The sequence below is a fragment of the Dromiciops gliroides genome, chromosome 3 (assembly GCF_019393635.1).
Source record: "Dromiciops gliroides isolate mDroGli1 chromosome 3, mDroGli1.pri, whole genome shotgun sequence".
NCBI classification, from domain to species: Eukaryota; Metazoa; Chordata; class Mammalia; order Microbiotheria; family Microbiotheriidae; genus Dromiciops; species Dromiciops gliroides.
Window position 1 is genome coordinate 355,194,930 of NC_057863.1, and position 24,554 is coordinate 355,219,483.

The following is a 24,554-nucleotide window of genomic DNA, read 5'->3' on the forward strand; positions in this document are numbered from 1 at the left end:
CCAGTGCTTACCAAATAGTGAGTGCTTAATGAGTGTTTGTCCATTGATTGATTAGTGCTGCATATAGATGACACAGGTTGGTTCTGTTTCTTAGGAAGACAAACAACAAAACTTTCTAAACATAGGTGGGATATACCCTGGATGAGAACACTCTTCCATATTTGGGTTTGTTAAGTTTTGTAGATCTATGCTAAAGGTGTAAGCCAGCCCATCAGATCCAATAAAAGGGGGGCTTACTGGTGCTATGTATAAAATGACATAGAATGAGGAGTGTCTTGGGACAGTTACCAGCATGGTATGATAGGAAGCACACACTGTGTTTAATGTGAAGGAGAAATCTGGCATCAGACTCGAGCTCAGCGTTTCTCTAGCTGTGTTATGGTTTCTATTCTCTGGATGCATCTGTTTAATCATCTGTAAAATAAAGAGTAGATGTTTTCTAAGCCCCTTCCTCTAAACCATATGATTCTACTCCTCCCACACACACATCACTCCCTGCCTGCCCCACTCCTGACATCCACTAAGTTGTTTTATTGTGTGATGTTTAAAATCTATATTGTGTGATTGCCTTAAATTAGAAGCTTCAGCACCAGTCTTTGGGAATTAAACATTTATTAAAGCATACAGGTATTAACATGGAGTTCAAAAAGTTAAGAAAAGGCCTATCTAGCATAGAGTTCCAGCCTGGTTGGGTTTTTCCTCAAGTCTTCCTCCACCAGCCTGCTTTAATCAGGAACTCTCCAGCAAGCTGATTGTGGAAGCTTTTTATAGGTCTGGAACAGAGGCGGTCCTTACACACCGCTTCAAGCTGATTGGTTGGCATCATCCAAATCCATTGGTTTTGAAGGTGTTCTCAAGTTGAGTTCACAGTCTAGCTTCTGAGAACAATACCTTCTTAAGGGATAGCCAGGTGTGATTACAATCCAGTTAACTTGAAGTAGGCTAATCAGCAGTCAATCACTCTCACTTGATTCAATCAGTCTAGATTAATCTCCAGGTGGGTCTTTGAGTATCTGCTAAATCCCATTATTTCATCACAATTGTGTAGCATATAATACCAATCCAAATATTTTTAATGATGCAGTAATTTCTGACACTTATCCACTAAGTAATTTCCCAATTCCCGGGATCATAGAGATCAGATTATTTAGTTAAATTCTCTCATTTTACAAATGAGTGAACTGAGAGGCTCAGAGATGATAAGTGACTTTCCTAAGGTGACACATGAAATAAGGGGCAGAAATGGAACTAGAACACAGTCAATTTAGGTTTGTTTTATGCACTCCCTAAAAAAAAAGCATGGCACTACACTAATATTTGGGCAGCTAGGTGGTACAGTGGACAGAGTGCTGGCCCTGGAGTCAGGAGGACCCAAGTTCAAATATGACCTCAGACACTTACTAGCTGTGTGACCCAGGACAAGTCACCTAACCTTGTTTACCTCAATTTCCTCATCTGTAAAATGAGCTGGAGAAAGAAATGGCAAACCACTCCAGTATCTTTGCCAAGAAATTCCCAAATGGGTCACGAAGAGTTGGACATGACTAAAATGACTCAACAATAAGAAGCCCTACTCTTTGTTGTTGTTGTTGTTCAATCATCTTTCAGTTGTGTCCTACTCTTTGTGACTCCATTTAGGGTTTTCTTGGTAAAGATACTAGAGTGATTTGCTAGTTCCTTCTCTAGCTCATTTTACAGATGAGAAAACTCAGGCAAACAGGTTAAGTGACTTGTTGAGGGCCACACAGCTAGTAAGTGTCTGAAGGCAGATTTGAACTCAGGAAGATGAGTCCTCCTGAATCCAGGCCTGAGCCTCTCTACTGTGCCACCTAGCTGCCCAACTAAGTGACCGGACCCATGAAACATGGACTCCAATAGACAGTAGAATTAGAACAGTGATGCCAATATGTGAGTGAGCCAAAAGATTCCCAGGGGCTCCTAATTCCTAAGTGTTCTGGTAATAACAACCTAGTAACCTGGGGCACTTATGCCTTAATTCTCATCTGAAAAAATGGGGATGCCTATAGTCTTTTTTAAAAAATAAAAGTATTTTATTATTTTCCAGTTACATGTAGAGATGGCTTTCAACATTTGTTTATATAAAATTTCCAATTTCAAATTTTTCTCCCTCCCCCCCTCCCCTAGACAGCAGGTAATATGACATAGGTTATATATACATAATAACATTAAACATATTTCTGTCATATTTAATTAAACATATTAAAGTCATGCTTTAAGAGAAGAATCAGAGCAAAAAGGAAAAACCTCAAAACAGAAAAACAACAGTACCAAAAACAAAAGAAATAGTACGGTCCAATCAGTATCCATATTGCACAGTTCCTTTTTTTTTCTGGATTTGGAAAGCCTTTTCCATCATGAGTCCTTTGGAACTTTCTTGTACCATTGGATTGGTGAGAAGAATCTAGTCTATCACAGTTGATCAACACATAATGTTGATGTTACTGTGTATAATGTTCTTCTGGTTCTGCTCATCTCACTCATCATCAGTTCATGCAAGTCCTTCCAGGTTTCTCTGAACTCCTCCTGCTCATTGTTTCTTAAAGTACAATAGAATTCTATTACATTCATATACCACAACTTGTTCAGCCATTCTCCAATTGATGGACATCCCCTCAATTTCCAATTCCTTGCCACCACAAAAAAAAGAGCAGCTATATTTTTGTACATGTAGGTTCTTTTCCCTTTTTTATGATCTCTTTGGGGAAAAGACACAAAAGTGGTATTGCTGGGTCAAAGGGCATGTAGAGCTTTATAGCCCTTTGGGCATAATTCCAGAATGGTTGGATCAGTTCACAGCTCCACCAATAATGCATTAGTGTTCCAATTTTTCCACAGCTTCTCCAACATTTATTATTTTCCTTTTTTTTTCATATTAACCAATCTGATAGGTGTCAAGTGGTACATCATAGTTGTTTTAATTTGCATCTCTCTAATCAATAGTGATTTAGAGCATTTTTTCATATGGCAATATATAGCTTTCATTTCTTCATCAGAAAACTGCCTGTTCATATCCTTTGACTATTTCTCAATTGGGGAATGATTTGGATTCTTATAAATTTGATTTAGTTCCCTATATATTTTAGAAATGAGGTCTTTATCAGAAGTACTGGCCATAAAAATTGTTTCCCAGCTTTCTGGGGATGCATGTAGCCTTGCAAATTGATCAAAATGAAGGAAAAATGGGGCAGCTAGATGGCGCAGTGGATAGAGCACTGGCCCTGGATTCAGGAGTACCTGAGTTCAAATCTGGCCTCAGACACTTAACACTTACTAGCTGTGTGACCCTGACAGATTTGAGGCCTGTTGCTAACTTGACCTGGTTTAGCCTGTCTGCCCAGACATTTTAGTGGAGTGTGACTGCTGCACTTCTTGGAGTCAAAGGTAAGAGTTGGGTGAAGGTAGATACCAAAGGTAGATGAACAGCCCTGAAAAAGGGCCCAACACGCCCTCACACCTCCCTAAACACCCCACAAAAGTGGTTGGGAGGCACTCTGAGTGGAGCAGAAGGAGGTGGGGAGAGGAATAAGGAAAGGAGTCCTGGAAGAGGTTGGATTTAAGCTGAATTTTTGAAGGAAGGAAATGAAGAAGCAAAAGTGAGAGGCCAGACATAGGGCCTGCAGATGAAGGGTTATGTTCAAAGAACTAGCAAACAGGCCACTGTTGCGATCTAAGTTCTTTAAAGAGCTTATATTCTTGGGGATGGGAGGATAGTTAGAGAAGAAAGGGGCATGGTAGAGGGACAAGCCCTGGCTTTGGAGTCAGAGGATCTAGTTTCAAATCATTCCTCCGATGTGTACTATGTGAATGACCTTGGGGAAATCAGCCTCCATGGACCTCAGTTTTTTCATCTGTAAAATGAGAACTTTAGGTGTCCTCTGGGGTCCCTTTCAATTTTATAATCTATGATTCTTTATGCACATTTGAGACTGTACAAGGGAATTAGAGGGAGGCACTGGTAGCTGGGGGTGGGGCAGGGAATCACCAATAGCTGGAATCTTAAAACTAAAGCTACAGGACATATATTTTTTCATCAAGTAAAATTATATGCTTATTATTCAGATTTCTTTTTGCATTATTGACCCCACTTTCTTTTAGACTCAGAGTTGTGGACTGGTGCTGTATGGATGAACTGTAAGAAAAATTACCAAGTAGTTTCTTGAAAAGAACATTAAATGCCATGTAAGTGCTTTTAAATCAACACAGGAGACTCAATAACTCTAGAAGATCAATAACGAGAAAATGTTTTCATCTCTAAAATGTGATTTAAGGTTTCAAAGACATTATTTTTTGGAAACTATTGACTGGAAAGTTACTAAGCCAAGGAGTTTAAATTGTCCAGTTCTATGGGAAGAGACATACAAATGACTCACAATTGGCCCACATCTAACATCCTAGTCAAAAACGTTGCAAGTAAAACTCCAAATGAATTGGGGTCTACAGACTTCCAAGTAGTTTCTCAAGAAGAAGCTTCATTCATAGGCAGGACTCAGCTAAGATTAAAATTTTCTCCAGACAATAAACAGTGGTTTTCGGACCATTAATCCATCACTTTTCAAGGGTACTTAGTTGAAACAAGAGTTTGTATACTGTTGAGGATAAATAATATATGCCTTCTTCCGCAGAGATGAAATTTCTTTGACTGATGGTTAAACATTACAGGCGATAGAGGCAGGCAAGAAGCTTCATAAAATATAATCGTGCTTGACTCACCAAACCTATAATGCTTCGAAGTAGATAAGTATCTAGATTTCTGTATTGCTAATTGGGAAAGAACACAATGTTGTAAAAAGAAAAAGGAATATTTCATACCCAACATCTCTAAGTTTCTTACTTTACAGAGTTATTGTTGTTTCTCCTTTGTTTTTGAAGAGGACATCATGGGGTGATGTCTTGACTTGTGGATGAATTTGATTTAAGTGACTTTCACAAAGTCATCAGTCTCATTCAATCTTCCAGAGTCACTGAAATATACTTAAGATGATTGGCGATGGCCCAGGATGCAGTAGGTGACCATGGAGTCTTCAATATCTGATCAAGCTCTAAGTGCTCCATAGAGGCTTCTTCAGCTGCCTTCATGGCCACTGGAATAAAATATTTTCATCTCTCCATTCTGCTGGGGGAAGTCTTAAAATACTTGGGAAAGCCACCCCTCTAAATCATTGATGATTTTTAGACTCATCAGTTACTCTCAACCTGGTTTAGCCCATCTACTGAGTTGGGTTTACTGGGATGTGGCTGCTGTGCCTGCTACAGCTTCTTGGAGACCAGGTGAGAATTGAGTGCCATGTAGACACCAAAGGTGGATGAGTTGTCCTGAAAAGGGTTTGGCAAGCCCTCACATCAGAAATGTTAGTTTTCCTTGAACACCTCATATACCCCACCTTACAGAGTAGGTGACAAGCAATGTCACCAGGAGAGTGGTGATTATGGTTGGGGGGTAGGTGTGTGTGGAGGGGTGAGGGGCAGGGAATGTTATTTTGTAAGTAATTTGAAAAACAAGGCATTGAGAGTTTTCAAGAAGCTTAATTCAAGTTGTAAAAGTTGAAACCCTTAGGAAGCAGAGTAAAGTATATAGATTTTCATAAGCCATCTGCATTCAAAGGTTATGGTTTCCTATTGGAAGCATTTACTCCTGAGTCTGTTTTCATTAACATCTTCCTCCCCTTATCCCTTTATTTGCTATTTAATGCCATAATTGTATTACTTACACCAACACCAAAGCATTAAGGGATGCAGTGTCTATGAAAGACTCAACAAACTGAGATTACATTGTAATTTTTTGGCAGATTTAGATCTTACAGTCCATAATAGATAGCCTGTCTCCTCTGTTTTGTAAGCAATATTTATATTCTTCACAAAGCTCTTCGTTGAATTTTAAAAGGAACAAGAGCAGTGACAGGCTCATCCTTTTATACAACAGAACCTCTGATGGAAGCTGCCTTGGATTATAAACTAACTTCTCTCTCTACAAAGACTATTTTAAGTTCAGTTGGAATATAGATATACCTGTGATTTAAAAAAAAAAACACAAAAAACAACTAGGTGGGAATTGAGCAAATTCTTACATTTTCTTTAACTACCTGGTGGAACCAAGTTTTCTGAAAGGCTTGGAAAATCAATGTCCACCAGTTAAAAATTATGCTGGTATTAGGTTTATTGCATCAATTCACAGGGTTTGTTGTTGTTGTTGTTGTTGTTGTTGTTGTTACATAGCATTCTATATCAGTGTCCACTTGACCATTTCAGAAAACTAACAGGAAAAGAAAAATAAACAGGTAAACCAGCCAATATCACACTTCTAAACCTGGCACTAGGGAGAAATTCTAATTTGACATTGGGGAATGAACACAGTTTACTCATTGCTTCACTCAAAACCATCCCTCAAGCCAGGTGATTTGTTTTTTCCCCATACTGGGAATCATTTGAGTTTGTTGTCAATCTAAAAATCATTCTAGCGTGTCAATTACAGATTGTTAACTATGAAAGGGGGTGATAATACCATGAGTGGGGGAATGTAAGCAACCAAGAGCAGCCTGAGAACTGAACATTTCATTTACAATCAAGCAGGTAGCCTATCTATCCAAATAATGACTATTTTGATAGGGATTTTCTTAATAGGTAAGCTATAAAACAGATTTTCAAGCAAGTTGTTAAGAAGTTCAAGCTCTGCTTCTTAAGTGTCTTAAATCAAAGCAAAACAAATATCTCAAACAATTCTATGCATTTTCATGTTCCTTGCCTTGGTATTATAGACCTTTTCTTTAAATCTAGGCTCATCCTGTATTTACTAGGCTTAGAAAGTCAACTTATTTTTAGACACAGATTAGATCAGGTTTTTAATCAGAATGTTTTTTATACTATAAGGGAAGTGCTTTTATATTAACAGGATGAATCAGAAAAGAGTAGGGGCCCCAAGAGAACTTAAAAAACAAACAAAGCCCCAACTCTCTCTGCCATCTGTGCAACTGCCATCTCTGGTCTGAAAGGAAAAAAAAAAGCAACAATTATTACAATAAATAAATTAAAGCATGGGCAAAAAGACCCAAGAATACATAAGTTTGTCCTACCTTTTGGGGTAATTTCTCTAGGTAAGTAATTTTGGCTGTTTCTAAGTGTTCTGCAGTAATGTTTAAGGACGAAGACCTCTAAATAGTCTCTACCTGACTCAGCTGATTAAACTTTATATATGACATTACTGATAGAATATCAATATTATGTGTATGGTTAGGTATGTTTATGGAAAGACTCAGAATAAGATAGGAGCCTAGGACATAACATCTTCCTGAAAAATAAGTAGTTCATGGGGCAGCTAGGTGGCCTAGTGGATAGAGCTCCAGCCCTGGAGTCAGGAGGACCTGAGCTTAAATCTGGCCTCAGACACTTGACACTTACTGGCTGTGTGACTCTGGGCAAGTCACTTAACCCCAACTGCCTCACCAAAAAAATAAAACAAACAAACAAACAAAATAAGCAGTTCATGTTAACAACTCCAGTGCTTAAGGGGAAACTCCACATACAATGTTTTTTGGTTTTTTTAAATCACTCTTATTTATTTAATTAAATATTTCCCAATTTCCTGTAAAAATTGTAATAATCATTTTAAAAAAATTCAGTTGAAAATTCTCTCCTCATCTCTCCCCCCTCCTTGAGAAGATAAGAAATTTGATATAGATTATACATGTGAAGTCATGCAAAACATATTTTCAGATTAGACACAGTACAAAAGAAAACAAACACAATAAAACAAGAAAAAGTAAAAAGTAAAAAAACATATGCTTCAATCTGCATTCAGAGTTCATCAGTTCTCTCTGTGGAGGTGGATAGCATTTTTCATCATGGATCCTGTGCAATTCTCTTGGATCATTGTCTTGATTAGGATAGCTAAGTCTTTCACAGTTGATCATCCTTAAAATATTGCAATCATTGTGTACAATAATCTCTGGTTCTGTTCACCTCACTTTGCATAAGTTTATATGAGTTTTCCCAGGTTTCTCTGAAACGCTGTTGTTCATTTCTTTTTTTCCTTTTTCTTTTTTGTTTCTCATTTCTTATAGCACAATAGTATTCCATCACAATCATATACCAAAACTTGTTCAGCTACTCTCCAATTGATGCGCATCCCCTCAATTTCTAATTTCGTGCCACTACAAAGAGCTGCTATAAATAATTTTGTACAAATAGGTCCTTTTTCCTTTTCTTCCATCTCTTTGGGATACAGATCTAGTAGCTGCATTGCTGAGTCAAAGATTATGCAGTTTGATAGCCCTATATAGGCATATTTCCAAACTGTTCTCCAGAATGGTTGTATTAGTTCACAACTCCACCAACAATGCATTCATATCCAGATTTTTCCACATCCCCTCCAGTATTTGTCATTTTCCTTTTCTGTAATGTTAGCTAATCTATAAGTGTGAGGTGGCATCTCAGAGTTATTTCAATTTGCATTTCTCTAATCAATAGTAATTTAGAACATTTTTTAAATGTGACTATTGATAGTTTTGATTTCTTCTGCAAACTGCCTGTTCAGATCCTTTGGCCATTAATGAACTGGGGAATGATGGTTCTTATTTATTTTTATATAAATTTGGCTCAGTTCCCTATATCTTTGAGAAATGAGGCCTTTATCATAGAAACTTGCTGTAAATTCCCTCCCCTGCCCCATTTCCTGTTTTCCTTCTAATTTCAGCTACATTTGTTTTGTTTGCACAAAATCTTTTTAATTTCATGTAATCAAAATTATCTCTTTTACTTCTTGTAATCCTCTCTATTTCTTGTTTGATTATAAACTCTTCTCTTATCCATAAATCTGACAGGTACATTTTCCCATGGTCCTCAATTTACTTATATCACTCATTATCTCTAAATTATTTATCCATTTTGACCTCATCTTGGTACATGGTGTGATGTTAGTCTATTCCTAGTTTCTATAAGCTCCTTTCCAGTTTTCCTAGAAATTTTTGTCAAATTTTGAGTTCTTACCCCCAAAACTTAGCTCTTTGGGCTTATCAAACACTAGGTTACTATGGTAATTTACTATTGTGCATTGTGTACCTAATCTAGTCCACTTATCCACCACTTTATTTCTTAACCAGTACCAGATTGTTTTGATGATTACTGCTTTGTAATATAGTTTGGGATCTATATGGCTAGGCTACCTTCACATATTTTTTTAATGATTCCATTCATATTCTTGATCTTTTGTTCTTCCAGATGAATTTTGTTACTTTTTAATAACATTACAGATACTAAATAGTGTGATAATGGAGATCCTAGCTTCACTCCTGATCTTATTAGTAAGGTTTCAAGTTTATCCCCATTATAGATAATGCCTGCTTTTGTTTATGTTTTGTTTTGGAGGCAATTGGGGTTGAGCTTCCCAGAGTCACACAGCTAGTGTCTGAGGTCAGATTTGTACTCAGGTCTTCCTGACTCCAGGGTTGGTGCTCTATTTGCTTTTGGTTTTAAATAGATAATACTTACCATTTTAAGAAAGGCTCCACTGATTCCTATGCTTGCTAGTGTTTTTAATAGGAATGGGTGTTGTATTTTCTCAAAGGATTTCCCTGCATCTATTGATATTATCATATTATTTTTGTTATTGATATGGTAAATTATGTTCATAGTTTTCCTAATGTTGAACCAGCCTGGCATTCCTGGTATAAATCCTACCTTGTCATAGTGTATGGTCTTTGTGATATATTGCTATAAATATAGCTAGAAATTTAATTTTTAATTTAAATTTTATTATTATTATTATTTTGTGGGGCAATGAAGGTTAAGTGATTTGCACAGGGTCACACAGCTAGTAAGTGTCAAGGGTCTGAGGCTGGATTTGAACTCAGGTCCTCCTAAATCCAGGGCCAGCACTTTATCCACTGTGCCACCTAGCTGTCCCCTATTTAAAATTTTTGCATTGATATTCATTAAGGAAATTCGTCTATAGTTTTCTGTTTTTGACTCCCTAGTATATGTATCAAAAGCATATTAGTGTCTTAAAAAGAATTTGGTAGGACTCATTCTTCACCTATTTTTTTTTTTCAAATAGCTTACATAGTATTGGGATTAATTGTTCCTTAAATGTTTGGTAGAATTCATTTGTGAGTTCATTTGGTTCTGGGGATTTTTTCCCTAAGTAGCTCATGGATAGCTTGTTCATTTTCTTTTTCTAAGATATGATTATTTAAGGATTCCATTTCCTTTTCTGTTAATCTTGGCAATTTATATTTTTATAAACATTTATGCATTTTACTTAGACTCTCAGCTTTACTTACATACAATTGGGTAAAACAAATCCTAATAATTCATTTAATCTTTATTGGTGGTGCATTCATATTTTTAATTTTTGATACTGATAATTTGGTTTCTTTCTTTCTTTTTTTGAAAAAAGCAAATTAACCAATGGTTTATCTATTTTTGTTTTTCCACGCCTATAAACAAGCTCCTAATTTTACTTCTTAGTTCAATATTTTTAAACTTTCAGTTTTAGCAATGTCTCCTTTGATTATCAGGATTCCATTCTGGTGTTCAATTGGAACTTTTAATTTGTTCTTTTTGTAGTGATTTTTAAAAAAGTTTCATGCCCAATCCATTGATCTGCTTTTTCTCTTTTATTAATGCATGCATTTAGAGGTATAAAATTTCTTCTTAGTACTTCTTTGGCTGCATCTTACAAATTTTGGAATGTTGTCTCATTGTTGTCATTCTCTTTAATGATGGTCAATTTTTGTGAGGGTGCCCTGTACAGCTGAGAAAAAATATATACTACTATTCCCGTTCAGTTTCCTCTAGAGGTGTAGCATATCTAACTTTTCTAAGCATCTATTCATCTCCTGGACTTCTTTCTTATTTATCCTATGGTTAGATTTCCCTAGTTCTGATAGGAGAAGGTTGAAGTAACCTACTGTATAGTTTTATGACTTCCTCCTATAATTCATTTAACTTTTCCTCTAAGAATTTGGATGCTATGTAATTTGGTGCATATATGTTTTTATATTACTTCCTTGCCTATGGTTTCTTTTAGCAAGATGTAGTTTCCCTGCTTATCCCTCTTAATTGGGTCTATTCTTGTTTTTGCTTTGTCTCAGATTAAGATTGCTACCTCTGCCTTTTTTTTTTTTTAGTGAGGCAATTGGTGTGGGCAATTGGGCAATTAAATGACTTGCCCAGGGTCACACAGCTAGTAAGTGTTAAGTGTCTGAGGCCGGATTTGAACTCAGGTACTCCTGACTCCAGGGCCGGTGCTCTATCCACTGTGCCACCTAGCTGCCCCCACCTGTGCCCTTTTTTAATTCAGCTGATGCATAATAGATTCTGCTCTAGTCCCTGTGTAAGTCCTCTCTGTTGTTAATGTATTTCTAGTAAACATTTATTGTAAACATTGTAAATATCTTGCAAGCAACATATTGTTGTATTCTGGTTTCTAATCCATTCTGCTATCTACTTCCATTTTATTGGTGAGTTCGACTCATGCACAGTCACAATTATGATTACTGTGCATTTCCCTGCACCCTGTTTTTCTGTTTATCTTTTTCTCTTTTTATCCTGTCCCTCCTCTAAAGTCTCTTTTGCTTCTGAGCCCTGTCTTTTTTTATCTTTTTTTTTTTAATGACCCCTCCCCTTTTATCTCCTTCCCCTCCTACCTTCCTGTTGGGTATGATATATTTTTGTTATCCAGTACCTATGTGTATGCACACACAAGTACACATACATACACAGTCTTTGAACATATTTAGATGTGAATGAGGATGAAATATTGCCCACCTCCCTCCCCTCTCTCATTTCCCCCTCCACTGTAAAAGCTCTTCCTTGCCACGTCTTTCATGTGAGATATTTATCCCCATTCTTCCTCTCCCTTTCCCCTTCTCTGATGGCATGCCTCTTTCTAGCCTCTCCATTTTCTTTTTAACATTACTCCAAGATTCACTCTTACACTATGTAGAATCCTTCTAACTGCCCTAATAATGATAGTTTTCATAAGATACATATATCATCTTTCCATAGGTAAACAGTTTAACTTTATTTAAGTCTCTTATGATTTCTCTTTCATTACCTTTTTTTAAATTTATTTTTAATTTTTTGGTGAGGCAATTGGGGTTAAGTGACTTGCCCAGGGTCACACAACTAGTAAGTATCAAGTGTCTGAGGTCGGATTTGAACTCAGGTCCTCCTGACACCAAGGCTGGTGCTCTATCCACTGTGCCACCTAGCTGCCCTTTCATTACCTTTTTATGTATTTTTTTTTTAGTGAGGCAATTGGGGTTAAGTGACTTGCCCAGGGTCACACAGCCAGTAAGTCTTAAGTGTCTGAGGCTGGATTTGAACTCAGGTCCTCCTGACTCCAGGGCTGGTGCTCTATCTACTGTGCCACCTGGCTTCCCCTTATTTTTATGTATTTTTTAAGTTTTGTATTCCAAAGTCAAATTTTCTATTCCACTCTGGTCTTTTCATCAGGAATGCTAGAAAGTCTTCTATTTCATTAAATTTCAAGTTTTTCTCTTAAAGGATTATACTCAGTTTTACTGGATAGATTATTCTTGCTTGTAATCCTAGCTCTTTTGCCATCTGGAATATCATATTCCAGGGTCTCCACTCTTTTAATGTGGTAAGCTGCTAAATCTTGTGTGATCCTAATTATAACTCCATGACATTTGAATGGTTTCTTTCAGACTGCTTCAAGTATTTTCTCTTTGACCTAGAAGCTCTGGTATTTGGCCATAATATTCCTGGGAGTTTTCATTTTGAGATCCCTTTAGGTGGTGATTGGTAGATTCTTTCAATTTCTATTTTACTTTCTGGTTGCTGATATTAGAGCAGTTTTCATTACTTGAAATATGATATCTGGGCCCTTTCTTTGATCATGGCTTTCAGGTAATCCAATAATTCTTAAATTATCTCTCCTTAATCTATTTTTCAGGCCAGTTGTTTTTCCATTATTTGTAATTGTCTTCTATTTTTTCATCCTTTTATTTTGTTCCTTGAAGTCTCATGGAGTCATTAGCTTTCATTTGCCCAATTCTAATTTTTAAGGAATTATTTTCTCCAGTGAACTTTTGTACCTTTTTCCAATTGGCCAATTTTCCTTTTTAAGGAGTTATTTTCATCCATGAATTTTTGTAGCTTTTTCAATTTGGTTAATTCTGGTGGGGTTTTTTGTGTGGTTTTTGTTTGTTTTGTTTGCGGGGCAATGAGGGTTAAGTGACTTGCACAGGGTCACACAGCTACTAAGTGTCAAGTATCTGAGGCCGGATTTGAACTCAGGTACTCCTGAATCCAGGGACGGTGCTTCATTAACTGCGTCACCTAGCTGCCCCCCTAATTCTGTTTTTAAAGGCGTTATTTTCTTCAGTATTTTCTTGGGGTGCTTCTTTTAACCAAGCCGTTGACTTTTCATAATTTTCTTCATTTGCTTTCATTTCTTTACCTATTTTTTCCTCCACCACTCTTGATTTTGAAACTAATGTAATTCTTATATATATTTACTTCATTGTCTTCTTTAGAGTTTGTGTCTTGATCTTTTCTGTCACCATAATAGCTTTTTACAGTCAGGTTCTTTTTTGTTGTTGTTTGCTCTTTTTCCCACACTATTTCTTTATTTGAAATTGTATGGTAATGTTGGACTCTTATCAGCATGTGCAGTTGGTGGGGTGGACACTGTTTTAACCTTTAGGATTTTTCTACACTGCTGTTTTCAGAACTAGTTCTGGGGGTTTGGAAGTTTTCAGTGTTTCCAGGGTGGTATGATCTGGGGATAGAAGTGATCATGGGTCCTCTAATCAGCACTCTGGTCCTTATCCAGCAAGGACCTCTGATTCTTCCGGATTGTAATTGATACTGCTTCTCAGGACCTGTTTCCTTGGGCCTGGAAGTGATATTGTCCCTCAGGGTTACCACTCCCTCTTGACTGAATGTTTCTTCCTGCCTAGCAGTGGGTATGGGCAATGGAGTTGTGAAGTTGCCCCTCAGGTTTCTCCCTCTTGACCAAAAGTGCTCTTCCCTCACCTTGAGCTACAGCCTAGAAGTGGGTACAGTCTGGTTCCACATCCAGTACTACCACAGACCAGTTGCCAGGTCCCCTTACTGTCAGTCTCTGGCTTAAGAACTTCTGTTGCTGCTTCTGGTACCGCCACCTAGTCCTCACCACTGGTGTTTCATCCATGTTGGCCCCCAGGTCAATCTCCTCTCTCATGTCATAGATCTCTTTCTGACCTGTGTTGTCTTGGGCTGGAAGAATGTGTCACTCTAACCTTTTGTTTGCTCTGCCACTCCAGAATTTTATTTGGAATGTTAATGTTGTTTGAAAGGCAAAGTTGGGAGAACTCAGGTGAGTGCTTTTTTAACCCTGCCATCTTGGCTCTGCCTCCAGCAGTCCTTCCCAAACAATTTTAAAGGTCAAGTTTCTAATTTTACTCTTTAAAGATATGGCAGCCACCAAAAAGAAAAAAGAAAAAAAAGGGGCAGCTAGGGGGCACAGTGGATAGAGCACCAGCCCTGGAGTCAGGAGGACCTGAGTTCAAATCTGGCCTTAGACACTTGACACTGACTAGCTGTGTGACCCTGGGCAAGTCACTTAACTCCAATTGCCTCACCAAAAAAGAAAAAAAAAATAAAGATATAGATATGGCAGCCTAATATGTTCATTTTAAAGAATACTCAGTGTATCTTGTGTTTCCTCTCATGAATTAACTTATTAAAGTTACATTTTCTCTAATGGCTTATTTAAAATCAGGCTAGATGCCTGCTACTTTCTTTACACATAGATGCCATATGAGACATGACTAATAAACCTTAAACTCAGGAGCTGGTAAATATGTAAAGAAAATACATTTTTGGCTGGAGGACAAAATAGTGAAGAACAGTAAAGAGAATACTATTCCTTAGATTGTTATCTCCACCTTAATGACTAGCTTTGTGCCATTCACCATACTGTACCTGATCTTTCCCTATTACAGATTTGAAAACTGGGCATCTCAATGCCTATCTTCCTTGCAAGTACTTAGAGATCAAGATAAATAATGTTAGAATTGTGGTATGGAAATAGAAAATATATCATTCCTTTCAAAGCTGAACAGGAGGCTATATTAAATTTAAACAAGAAATTGACAATTTTGCCTTTGCATTTCTAAATGGTCAAGGCAAGTGTTAAAGTCATCAATTTCACTTGGACTGCATGCACAGACCATGGGGTTTTAGGAAATACAAAGTATAGCTTCTGGATCTTGATACTTCTTTTATGATATAAGGTTTAGACACTAAATAAACAAGGGATATATCAGACTACTGGTACATTTACATGGCTCAAAACTACCTCTAAGACTCTGAATTATGATAGATACCTGCATCTCAAGGAAAAGCTTTCCATGAGAAATGCAAAAAAAAGTGAAACTTTCAAGTTCATTCAAAGAAGGATCCTGATATCTCAAGAGCAAAGTGAGTTTGTTAAAAGAAGCAAGACTGGATTTTTGTTAAAACGAATAAGTGAAGGGTAACATTATTTTGTATTGGGGGGAGGGCAGAGAATGCAGGGACACACAATTTTAACTAAGTTTGCTGCAATGGTCAATCATGTGGGTTGCTAACTTGATGTAGGTAGGTCCCCACAGAACTTAACAACAGAATCACTGTCGATTGTTAGCAGTAGAAAGAAGCAAACGCAAAATGACTCCAGAACCCCAGAAAGAATGAAGACGCCAAGAGAAAATGGACTTGGATCTTTAATTTTTTTTAAAGATTATCTCTCTATATATATTAATAAAAAGTGCAAAGAATAGACCTTCATGTTTAAATTATATTCTAAAATAAAATATATATATTTCCATTAACTGCAGGAGACAGCTGGCAGAGTCAAGAGCCTGAGAGAGTCCAGTCCCTCTCCATCACAACAATGGACATATTCTGATGAAGCACCCATGGAAAACAGGAGTGTGTTCACAACACAATCTGAGAACACGAACAGCTTCTAGATGTTTTCAAAGAGTCTAGTTTGCTTGCATTTCCAATCCAACATGAAAAGGAAGGGCAGTGGTAGGGAATCTAATTTACAAGAAGAAATGGCTTTGCTCATCACAATCTAGCAATCAAAACCCACATTTCAGATACCTTGCATCCCAGCATTACCCATGTAGCAAGCACATTAACTTCAACATACTGTATTCTTATTAATGCATATTGAAAGGTGATGATCCCTCCTCCTGCCTATGAAACAACTGTTCTATGCTCATAACACTGCTGTTTCAGCAACACAGTTGTAACATCTGGTAAGCCTTAAAAAAATTTTTTTTTAAAGTAAACACACATAAAATTAAAAAGCATGTCAAACCATCCATTCAACTTCATAACATACAAGTTTGTTTCATTTTGGTTTTAAGTTCCACCAAAGGCTCTTGAGAAACTAGGTGGTTAAAACATCCACCGCTCTGTTAAGCATTTGTGGCAGATGGTGGCATTAAGTGGCAATAACAACAAACAAGTCCTTATGGAAGTAGCACTTGGTTAAGAGAACACAGAAGGTACAGAAGCTAGTGTATCTTATAAAATACACAGCTTCAGAAAACCCCTTCAGTAAACTGGAAATTTCAATACATTCACACACTCAAAATAGCTTTCTCTCTCAATCTCATGCATGTGCAATTTATAAATGTTTCTCCCAGGTTTTTCAAGTGACTTTCCTTGTCTTTCTTTTTAGTAACTTTTTAATATTTTTAAATTTATTAGAATAAGGAATTCTAAAAGAATTTCTCTTAGAAAAAAGTATATTCTACCCACAGCACTTGAAGGGTGCAGTTCTGCCCTACTGCCTATGAGAGTTCTTTGTTTTGCAAACTCTACCTAAATGTCTAGGATATAATGCCAGTAAACCTGGAAGTCAGATTTCTAAGTAAATCAAGAGAGCTGCAAGCAAATCAAATCTGCCTACTGTCTCCTACTGGTGTTGTTCTGCATTTTGGGGCTATGATAAAAATAATTTTTATATTTTTAATTTTATATTTAAATGTTTTCAACACACCAATCTTGTTTCAAAATCAATGTATCACATGGCCACCACTCATAGAAGTATGAGTACTCATATGTCTTTATTTACTTCTGCTCTGCAACGCTAAAAGACCTGTCATTGTGTTGTTCAAGTTGTTATAATTGATAATCACACAGCTGTTAATACCATTGGTTATAATGCCAGCATCATACCCAAGTGCAATTGATCTTCTGTAAACTGGAAATTTTCCCTTTGCCTTCAATTTCACCACAAAATGAATTAACTTGTAGCTGATGAATGGTGCATTTTGCAATAAAAGAAACGGGTTGCTATTTAATATTAAAAATGTACTTCATGAAACTGACTTACAGTAAAATATCTCATTAAATGTGACCACTCCACATATGCTTAAAGTGTTCAGTGCTTGCTCCACCTTCTACTAAGGGATTCTCTTATTATAGTCTCAAGGGTGAGAATATATTTGTTCCCAGGGACGACAGAAACAACATTCTCAATTCTGTTGTCTCTCACCTCCATGCACATGCACACATAGGCGCACACACGCACACACACAAAGCACCATGTGTTTTAATCTTCATGACACCATGGCTGCCAAGCTTTTTTTCCCCCCTACTTTCAAAGACCTGTCAGGAAAAGGTGATTGTGAAATAATTATTCTATTCTTTCTACAGCCTGGATCACCTATTTTCATCTCTGATTCTGGGAAAATAAAGCCTGCAGCAGCAACAGCAGAAGGAGAATGAGCCTCATTCATCTTTCTTGAACCCTTTGGTTTCTACCTTTAATGTTTCAGGGAATCTGGAAGTTCAGCAAATCTGAGTCAAAAGCTTAACAGATACTGAACCTGAAGTGCATTAAGAGAAGAAACTCCCATCTTTATGGCATAGGAAAAAACAGAAAGATGAAGAAAAATAAACCCAACACCCAAAACAAGACATTCTAAGACTCATCCAAAAGCTTCATAGAAACAAAAGTTATTTGTGAGATGGTGGGGAGTCATCTATCACAGGTTAAAAGTTCAGGTGCAATCAGATAGCCAATGACATTCTCTGAAAAATACTTCATGTGAACACCTTTAATCCCAGAGTTAAGTATTTCTCAAGTCTTCAACCTGTCAATAGGACGGACAAGGAAAGAGGCGCACTATAAAGGGACAACATTTGACAGAACAGGGAAAGACGGGAACAAACAAAAAGATTTCAAAGCAGGTTCAGAACCAGACTTTGAAGGAAAAGTGCTTTCAAAAAAGAGCGCATTTTATGCTTAGAAAAAATACTCAGACAAGAATCTCTTTTACGACCATCTTAAAGAGTTGTCCCACCTAAAGAGAGAAGCCCAGATCGGGCAGAAGTGTCCTTTTACTGCCACTCTCACTAAGGTAACTTACCGAAATGTAAAATAAAATGAACTGCCCTTTGGCTTGCTCATGGTGAAATTGTTGAATGGTATCGCTTTTCCTACCATCAATGCAAAGCGCCAGGATGAGCGCTTTCAATGGCTAAAATGGAAAGATTATCTGCATGCATGCATGCTTTGGAGCAGCAGCAGCAGCATGTGTTGCTAGTAGAGTTTTAAATACGCTCATCTAATCTTATGGAATACCTGAGGTCCAAATCAGGTGAGAATGTACATTAAAATCCTTTCGTTTATTTTAAAAATCAGAAAAATCGTTTGTCAAGAAATGGCAAGTCAAAATAGAATCTGTTAAATTAAGTCAATGAGTTGACCTGAATTAAAAATGAAAGGAAAATGGAGGGGGGGAGGGGAGGAGAGGGAGGCCCAGAGGAGGCAGGGGGGAGTCGGGAACAAGGACCCCAAGCTGCTGGCCATTTCTGCCATGCCTCCTGGTTTCCTGATTTACCCTTAGTGCACGGAGGAAAGGGAGATAAGAATGAACCCTTCGTGCTATTTTCACAAGTACACTGGCATGGTGGTACATAGTGGTCACATAGCTTCTAAGGAACACAAAAGGAATCCAGTGATCTCTTCTTTCCTTAACCCATGAGGGCACATAGACTGGAGATCAGGGCCAATTATGTTGGCTGAGCCAAAGATACCTGTGTAGAAAAGAAAACCCCAAATGGTCCCCCTACCCGTCCTGGGGAACACGCACTCGTACATACACATCCACACTCACACACCCATTCACATCCACATGTGCACATCCACATCCACACACGCACAGGCACACACACATATGTGTATGTACACGCAACTCAACCCTCAAAAACGAAATAAAAATCAAGCCTTTCCCTCTCAAAGGAGAATAAGTCTTTGTGTGTGTGTGTGTGTGTGTGTATGTGTCTGTCTGTACAATGGTAAGCAGAGGCTATTTTGTTTTGGACTCCACATAAATTTTGTCTCCATCCCTAATGCCAAAGGAGTGCAGTGCTCGGGAGCTGTACTTCATTTCCTCTGGGCCAAAGGGAGCTTCGTGGTCAAAGTGGTAGAGAAGCATGTTGCTTGTTGGTAATTGTACTAGAGTTTTTAATTGTTTCTTTAGTTCTGCTACTGTTTGGTCCAGACGAATACTCATTTCCTCCACCTGATCTTTAAAATGGACTTCCACCCTTACACTGCTCTGGGGTCTTAGGTCCACTTCAGCCAGCGGTTCCAGCTTCCCATATTTTGTAATCAGTTCATGATACCTAAAAGAAAAGACATAAAGAGTTTAAACTAGTACCATGTTACCTAAGGAATCCTTTGCATCAGCTGGTGTATAAGAGTCCTGTAGTCAAAACCTTCCTTACTCAAAGTACCTGATTCCAAGCTTGTATCTTATACTAAGACTTCTTAAAGGTACTAAGCATGCAGGGGTGATTTTTCCTCAACAGTTGTGCTCATTCAAATGACAGAAACAGTGTTGAGATTGGAAGGGTCCTTTAGCCTCTCAATTTACAGATGAGGAAACTGAGGCTCAAGAAGTTTGAGTCACCTGCCTAAGTAAGTAGTAAGTAAGTCACCTGCCTAAGTAACTGCCATAGTTAAGTTTAGAGATTCCCAGCTCAGACCTTTTTCTAGGGCATATCGGGTATTATTTCTCATCTACTCATGTGCAGGTAAGGCAAGCCAGTCTCTTTTTTTGTGGGCGAGTTTCTGCCTATGGGCTATAACAAATGTTCCTTCTTTGTTATATATTTTTAGCAAAGGAAAAAAAAAGTTGTGCCTCAATTTACACAATAGATGTGTTCCAAGAAAAGCTGTACATAAAAAATCATATTCATTTTATTAATCATTGAAGCAAGGAATAAGCATTCACTAAGTACCTGTTATATGTCAGGCACTGTGGCAGGCTTAGGAGATACAAAAACAAAAATAGCTCTGATGCAGCTTAAATTCTAACAGGAAAGTAACATGAAGAGATACAAGAATGTAACATATAAAGAATTAAGGTAATTTCAGGGTGGAGGTAGGTGCTAGTAATTGGGGAGGGGGAAGGAAGAAACAGGAATGGCCTCACGGAGGAGGTAATGTCTGAGGTGAGTTTTGAAGGAGGGTAGGGTAATCTAAGAGGGAGAAGTGAGGAAGGAGGAAGGAAGAAGGAGTTCATTCCAGAAATGAGGGACAGCAAACAGGCCAATTAAATACATGAAAGGCAACAATGTATATACTAAGTCTTCTGGAAAGGTAGGCTGGATCCATACTGTGAAAGGCTTTAAATCCAAGAGCCAAACCTGTTTTAAGAGGCAACATGATACATCAAAAAGGCCTGGCTGTGAAGAGACCTTGGTTCAAATTGAGCTCCAGAACTCATTAGCTGTGTGAATGTACACAAGGAGCTTAGCCTCTCAAGTTTTAGTGTCCTCATACCTAAAAGGGATTAATAGTACTCTACTGCCTGCCTAAACGGGTTCTTGTGAGCAAAGTGTTACAATAAACATTAAAGTGTTACATAAACACTTAATGAACAATTATTATTTTAGAGGGAACTTACAAATAGCAAAAACATTTTGTGACAATTACTCTTATTTATTCTGCAAATTAAAAATTTTCCATGCTAGATTCTCTTGAAGAAGGACATACCTTTACATAAATGAAACCAAAATCTTCTGGTATATTCAGAAATAGAAACAGAAAACTTTAGAATCAATCTCTTAGCTTTTTAGTTCAAATATTTGGTTTTCAATGAAGCTCAATTCAAATGGGAATTACATTTATCTCCAAAATCAAATATTTTATCAATAGTCCCAATATCTAGGATAGGGTAACACAATTCTGTCCTCTAAAGTAATACTTTGAAACTTGTCATCTAAATGCTAATTTGACCTCTCTCATTAACTTTGTCACCTAACCATGGGCAATCCAGTCAACTTCTCTGCACCTCTAATGCCTGACCTCTGAAATGGAGGATGATGTCACAAGTGGAGTTCAGAGGATAATGCTGAGAAAGAACTACTAAAAATAGCCTTTTGGGTCAACATCAGGTACTAGTATTATTTAGCATTGGCTGTATATAATTCTGAAGAATTGTGGTCTAAGAGTTGTCTGCCCTTTTCCACTGTGGACCTCTCGCAGTAAATGACTACTGAGTGGCAAACAAATGTAGCATGATCAAAAAAGGCATGGAGACTGGTTAAATGACTGGTGGAGAACTCTTGCCAGGGGCAGATGGGCTGTTAGGCTTCTCTTTAAATTTAATAAATAAATTAATTAATTAAAGACACTGGGGGGGGGTGGAGCTTATGTCAGTTCTGCTAGTTGTTTTCATCACTAGCGGGTGAAATATGTGGACTTACCCCAAAGGGGGATATGAAGAGTTAAGCTATGCCCAGGAGAAATTGTGTCCTCTCATTTTCCTTGGGCACAGCAGTCAGCATTACAGAAATCTTCCTTTCCTTGGCTTATCGGACTTCACAATCTCAACACTCACAGCATCTCGGGTTGAAAGAGACCACAAAGTAATCTAACCTAACTCCTATCTGAGCAGTACATACAGTATAAAGGCCTTCCCCGTATGTATCAGAGATCTGACTACCTCTCTACCAATGGATTTCCTTAGGCCTTTTCAGTGTGTGGGTGTAGAATGAAGCTTTGGCGTAGTACTTGAAAATGTTACCAACCCTTTTCATACATTTTAATCTGAAGATGAATCTTGGATGAAACATAAAATCAAAAGGCAGACACACACAGAAACCAAAGGTTAACTCAGTCATCAAATGTTAGAGCTGGAATGAACCTTACAGATCATAGGTCTAGGGCTATAAGGGAGCTCTGAGGCCATCTTAGAGTAACTCCCTCATTATATAAATGAGGAAACTGAGATTCAGGGGGGTTGTGACTTGCCCTAAACCACAGTTAGAAAGAGCATCAGAGGTAGGATTTGAATCCAGGTCTTTTAGAAACAGAGCTTTGCCCACTTCTATCATCTAGTTCAATCCCACATTTTACCAATAAGGTAACAGAAGACCAAAGAGATGGGACTAGAAAGGAGTCTTTCGAGGTCCTTCCCATTGTACCATAGCTGCCTCTTTCTGATCTATAATTTATTTTTATTTATTTGTTTGTTTGTTTATTTATTTATTTATTGCAGGGCAATGAGGGTTAAGTGACTTGCCCAGTATCACACAGCTAGTGTCGTGTCTGAGGTGGATTTGAACTCAGGTCCTCCTGAATCCAGGGCCAGTGCTCTATCCACTGTACCACCTAGCTGCCCCCTCTGATCTCTTTTTTTTTTTTTTTGGTGGGGCAACAGGGATTAAGTGACTTGCCCAGGGTCACACAACTAGTAAGTGTCAAGTGTCCGAGGCCGGATCTGAACTCAGGTCTTCCTGAATCCAGGACTGGTGCTCTATCCACTGCGCCACCTAGCTGCCCCCTCTGATCTCTCTTTTTTTTTTTTCTGGTGGGGCAACAGGGATTAAGTGACTTGCCCCCTATCTAATTCTTAAGACAACCTGGGAAGTACTTTATTCTCTGGGCAATCTTCTTAGAACACCACAAGCACAGAACCGATGTCCACTTTAAATCACCTTCTGGGTTTTCAAGGCAAGTGATCATGACTTTCTTTTAGACGACTCATTGCCACTTCCATTCATACAATTCTCCATGACTGCAATACCCATGCTCTTATTTCTACCTATCTAAAGTTTATGCACACAAAAGGCCTGCTACATATACATGTGTGCTCTTAGAAGTCTTTCCTGACAACCCAAGCCTCTTTTCTCTTAAACTCCTATAAAACTTACTGTCCACATGTATCCCTAATGTGATACTTTTCTTCTTCCTTATCTTGTTTGTTATGTGTTCCATGTTCATATAGCCTTATCTTCCCAACTAGAATGAATACTCCTTGAGGGCAGAATTCTGTCTTACATTTTTTTTTTTTGTATCCCCAGACAGTGCTTAGCACATTACCTTGCATATAGCAGTTACTCAGTAAATATCTACCAGTGGATTGACTGAAAGGGATATTGATGTAAAGGCAGGGGTAGTCAGGGAAGGTTTCATGAAAAAAATTGAAGTTGGCTTTTAAAGGATGGATAGATTTTGGATAGGTAGAGAGGGAGAAAAGAGGGTAGGTCATTAGGAGCAAAAACACAGAGATCGAAATGGGCTTGATTTTTGCAGGACAATAAGGTCTGTGGTTTTATTATAAAAGAAGGTACATGTTGTAGAAAAAGGCTGAATAGGCAGAGTGGTCCAGATTATATCGAGCCTCCAAAACCAGGCCAAGATACTTAGAGGTTGAAGGGGTAGAAAATAGAGACTTTTTAATAGAGGAGTGACATAAAATGTTAAAAACTTAGTCTGGCAGCAATAAGAATTAATGTGTTTAGGGGGGGGGGTGGAAGGGGGGGGGGACTAGAAGGGTTGGGAGAGAATAGGTAGGACCAGAGTTAGGAATTCACAGAAGATGCTGCTGCAATAAATAATCCAGAAATAAAGTGATCAGTGTCAGGACTATTGTGCTGAAGTGCAAAGAAAGGGACAGATATGAAAGATATCTGAAAGATAAATCAACAGGACTTGGTGATTGACTAAAAGAAGTTAAAGTTGACTCCAGTTTCATCAAACTTGGATGATTAGAAACTGATGGTTCCACTGAAAGAAACAGGTAAACTATGAGGGATGTAGCAGGAAAGGTGTTAAGTTCTGTTTTGGACAATCTGAGACTGAAGTAATAGCCTGACATCCAAGTATAAAGTCAGAGCCTAGGAGTTAGGGTGTATGAATTTTATTTCTATTTTGGGCAGACTCCCATTGCACTTGGGCAAATTAGTCTCTTGGTGTCTCAGATTCTTTACTGAGTAAAATTTATAACACCACTCTCTACTTGAGAGGTAACATGGTGTAATGGACAAAAGACCAAACTAAAAGTCAAGAAGACATGGGTTTGAGTCCTGCCTCAAACATATATTGTCTGTGTGACCATGAGCAAGCCATTAACTTTCTCAGGCTCTGGGGCACTTCTCTGTGAGTAGAAGTTATAGATGAGTTGTTAAGCTGCAACAATGGAGGGGGTTTTTACATTGGAGTTCACCATACTAAGAAAATCACAGGTTCCTATCAAAAGACTATGTAATAAGCTCAAGAGAAGTCCTCG

General features: G+C 37.9%; 1 protein-coding gene across 2 annotated transcripts in view; it reads right to left on the minus strand.

Moving 5' to 3' along the window:
* The window catches only part of LOC122748586 (tubulin-specific chaperone cofactor E-like protein), a 159,387-nt gene that overhangs the window by 90,140 nt on the left and 44,693 nt on the right, over positions 1-24,554 (minus strand). Inside the window, exon 8 of one of the 2 annotated variants that reach the window (XM_043994294.1) lies at positions 15,728-19,659. The exons of the other annotated variant lie outside the window; for it this stretch is intronic. Coding sequence (XP_043850229.1) covers positions 19,341-19,659 — 319 coding nt within the window. The 3' untranslated portion in view covers positions 15,728-19,340. Of the gene's footprint in view, positions 1-15,727; positions 19,660-24,554 lie in introns of those variants that run through there. 2 annotated transcript variants of the gene reach the window in all.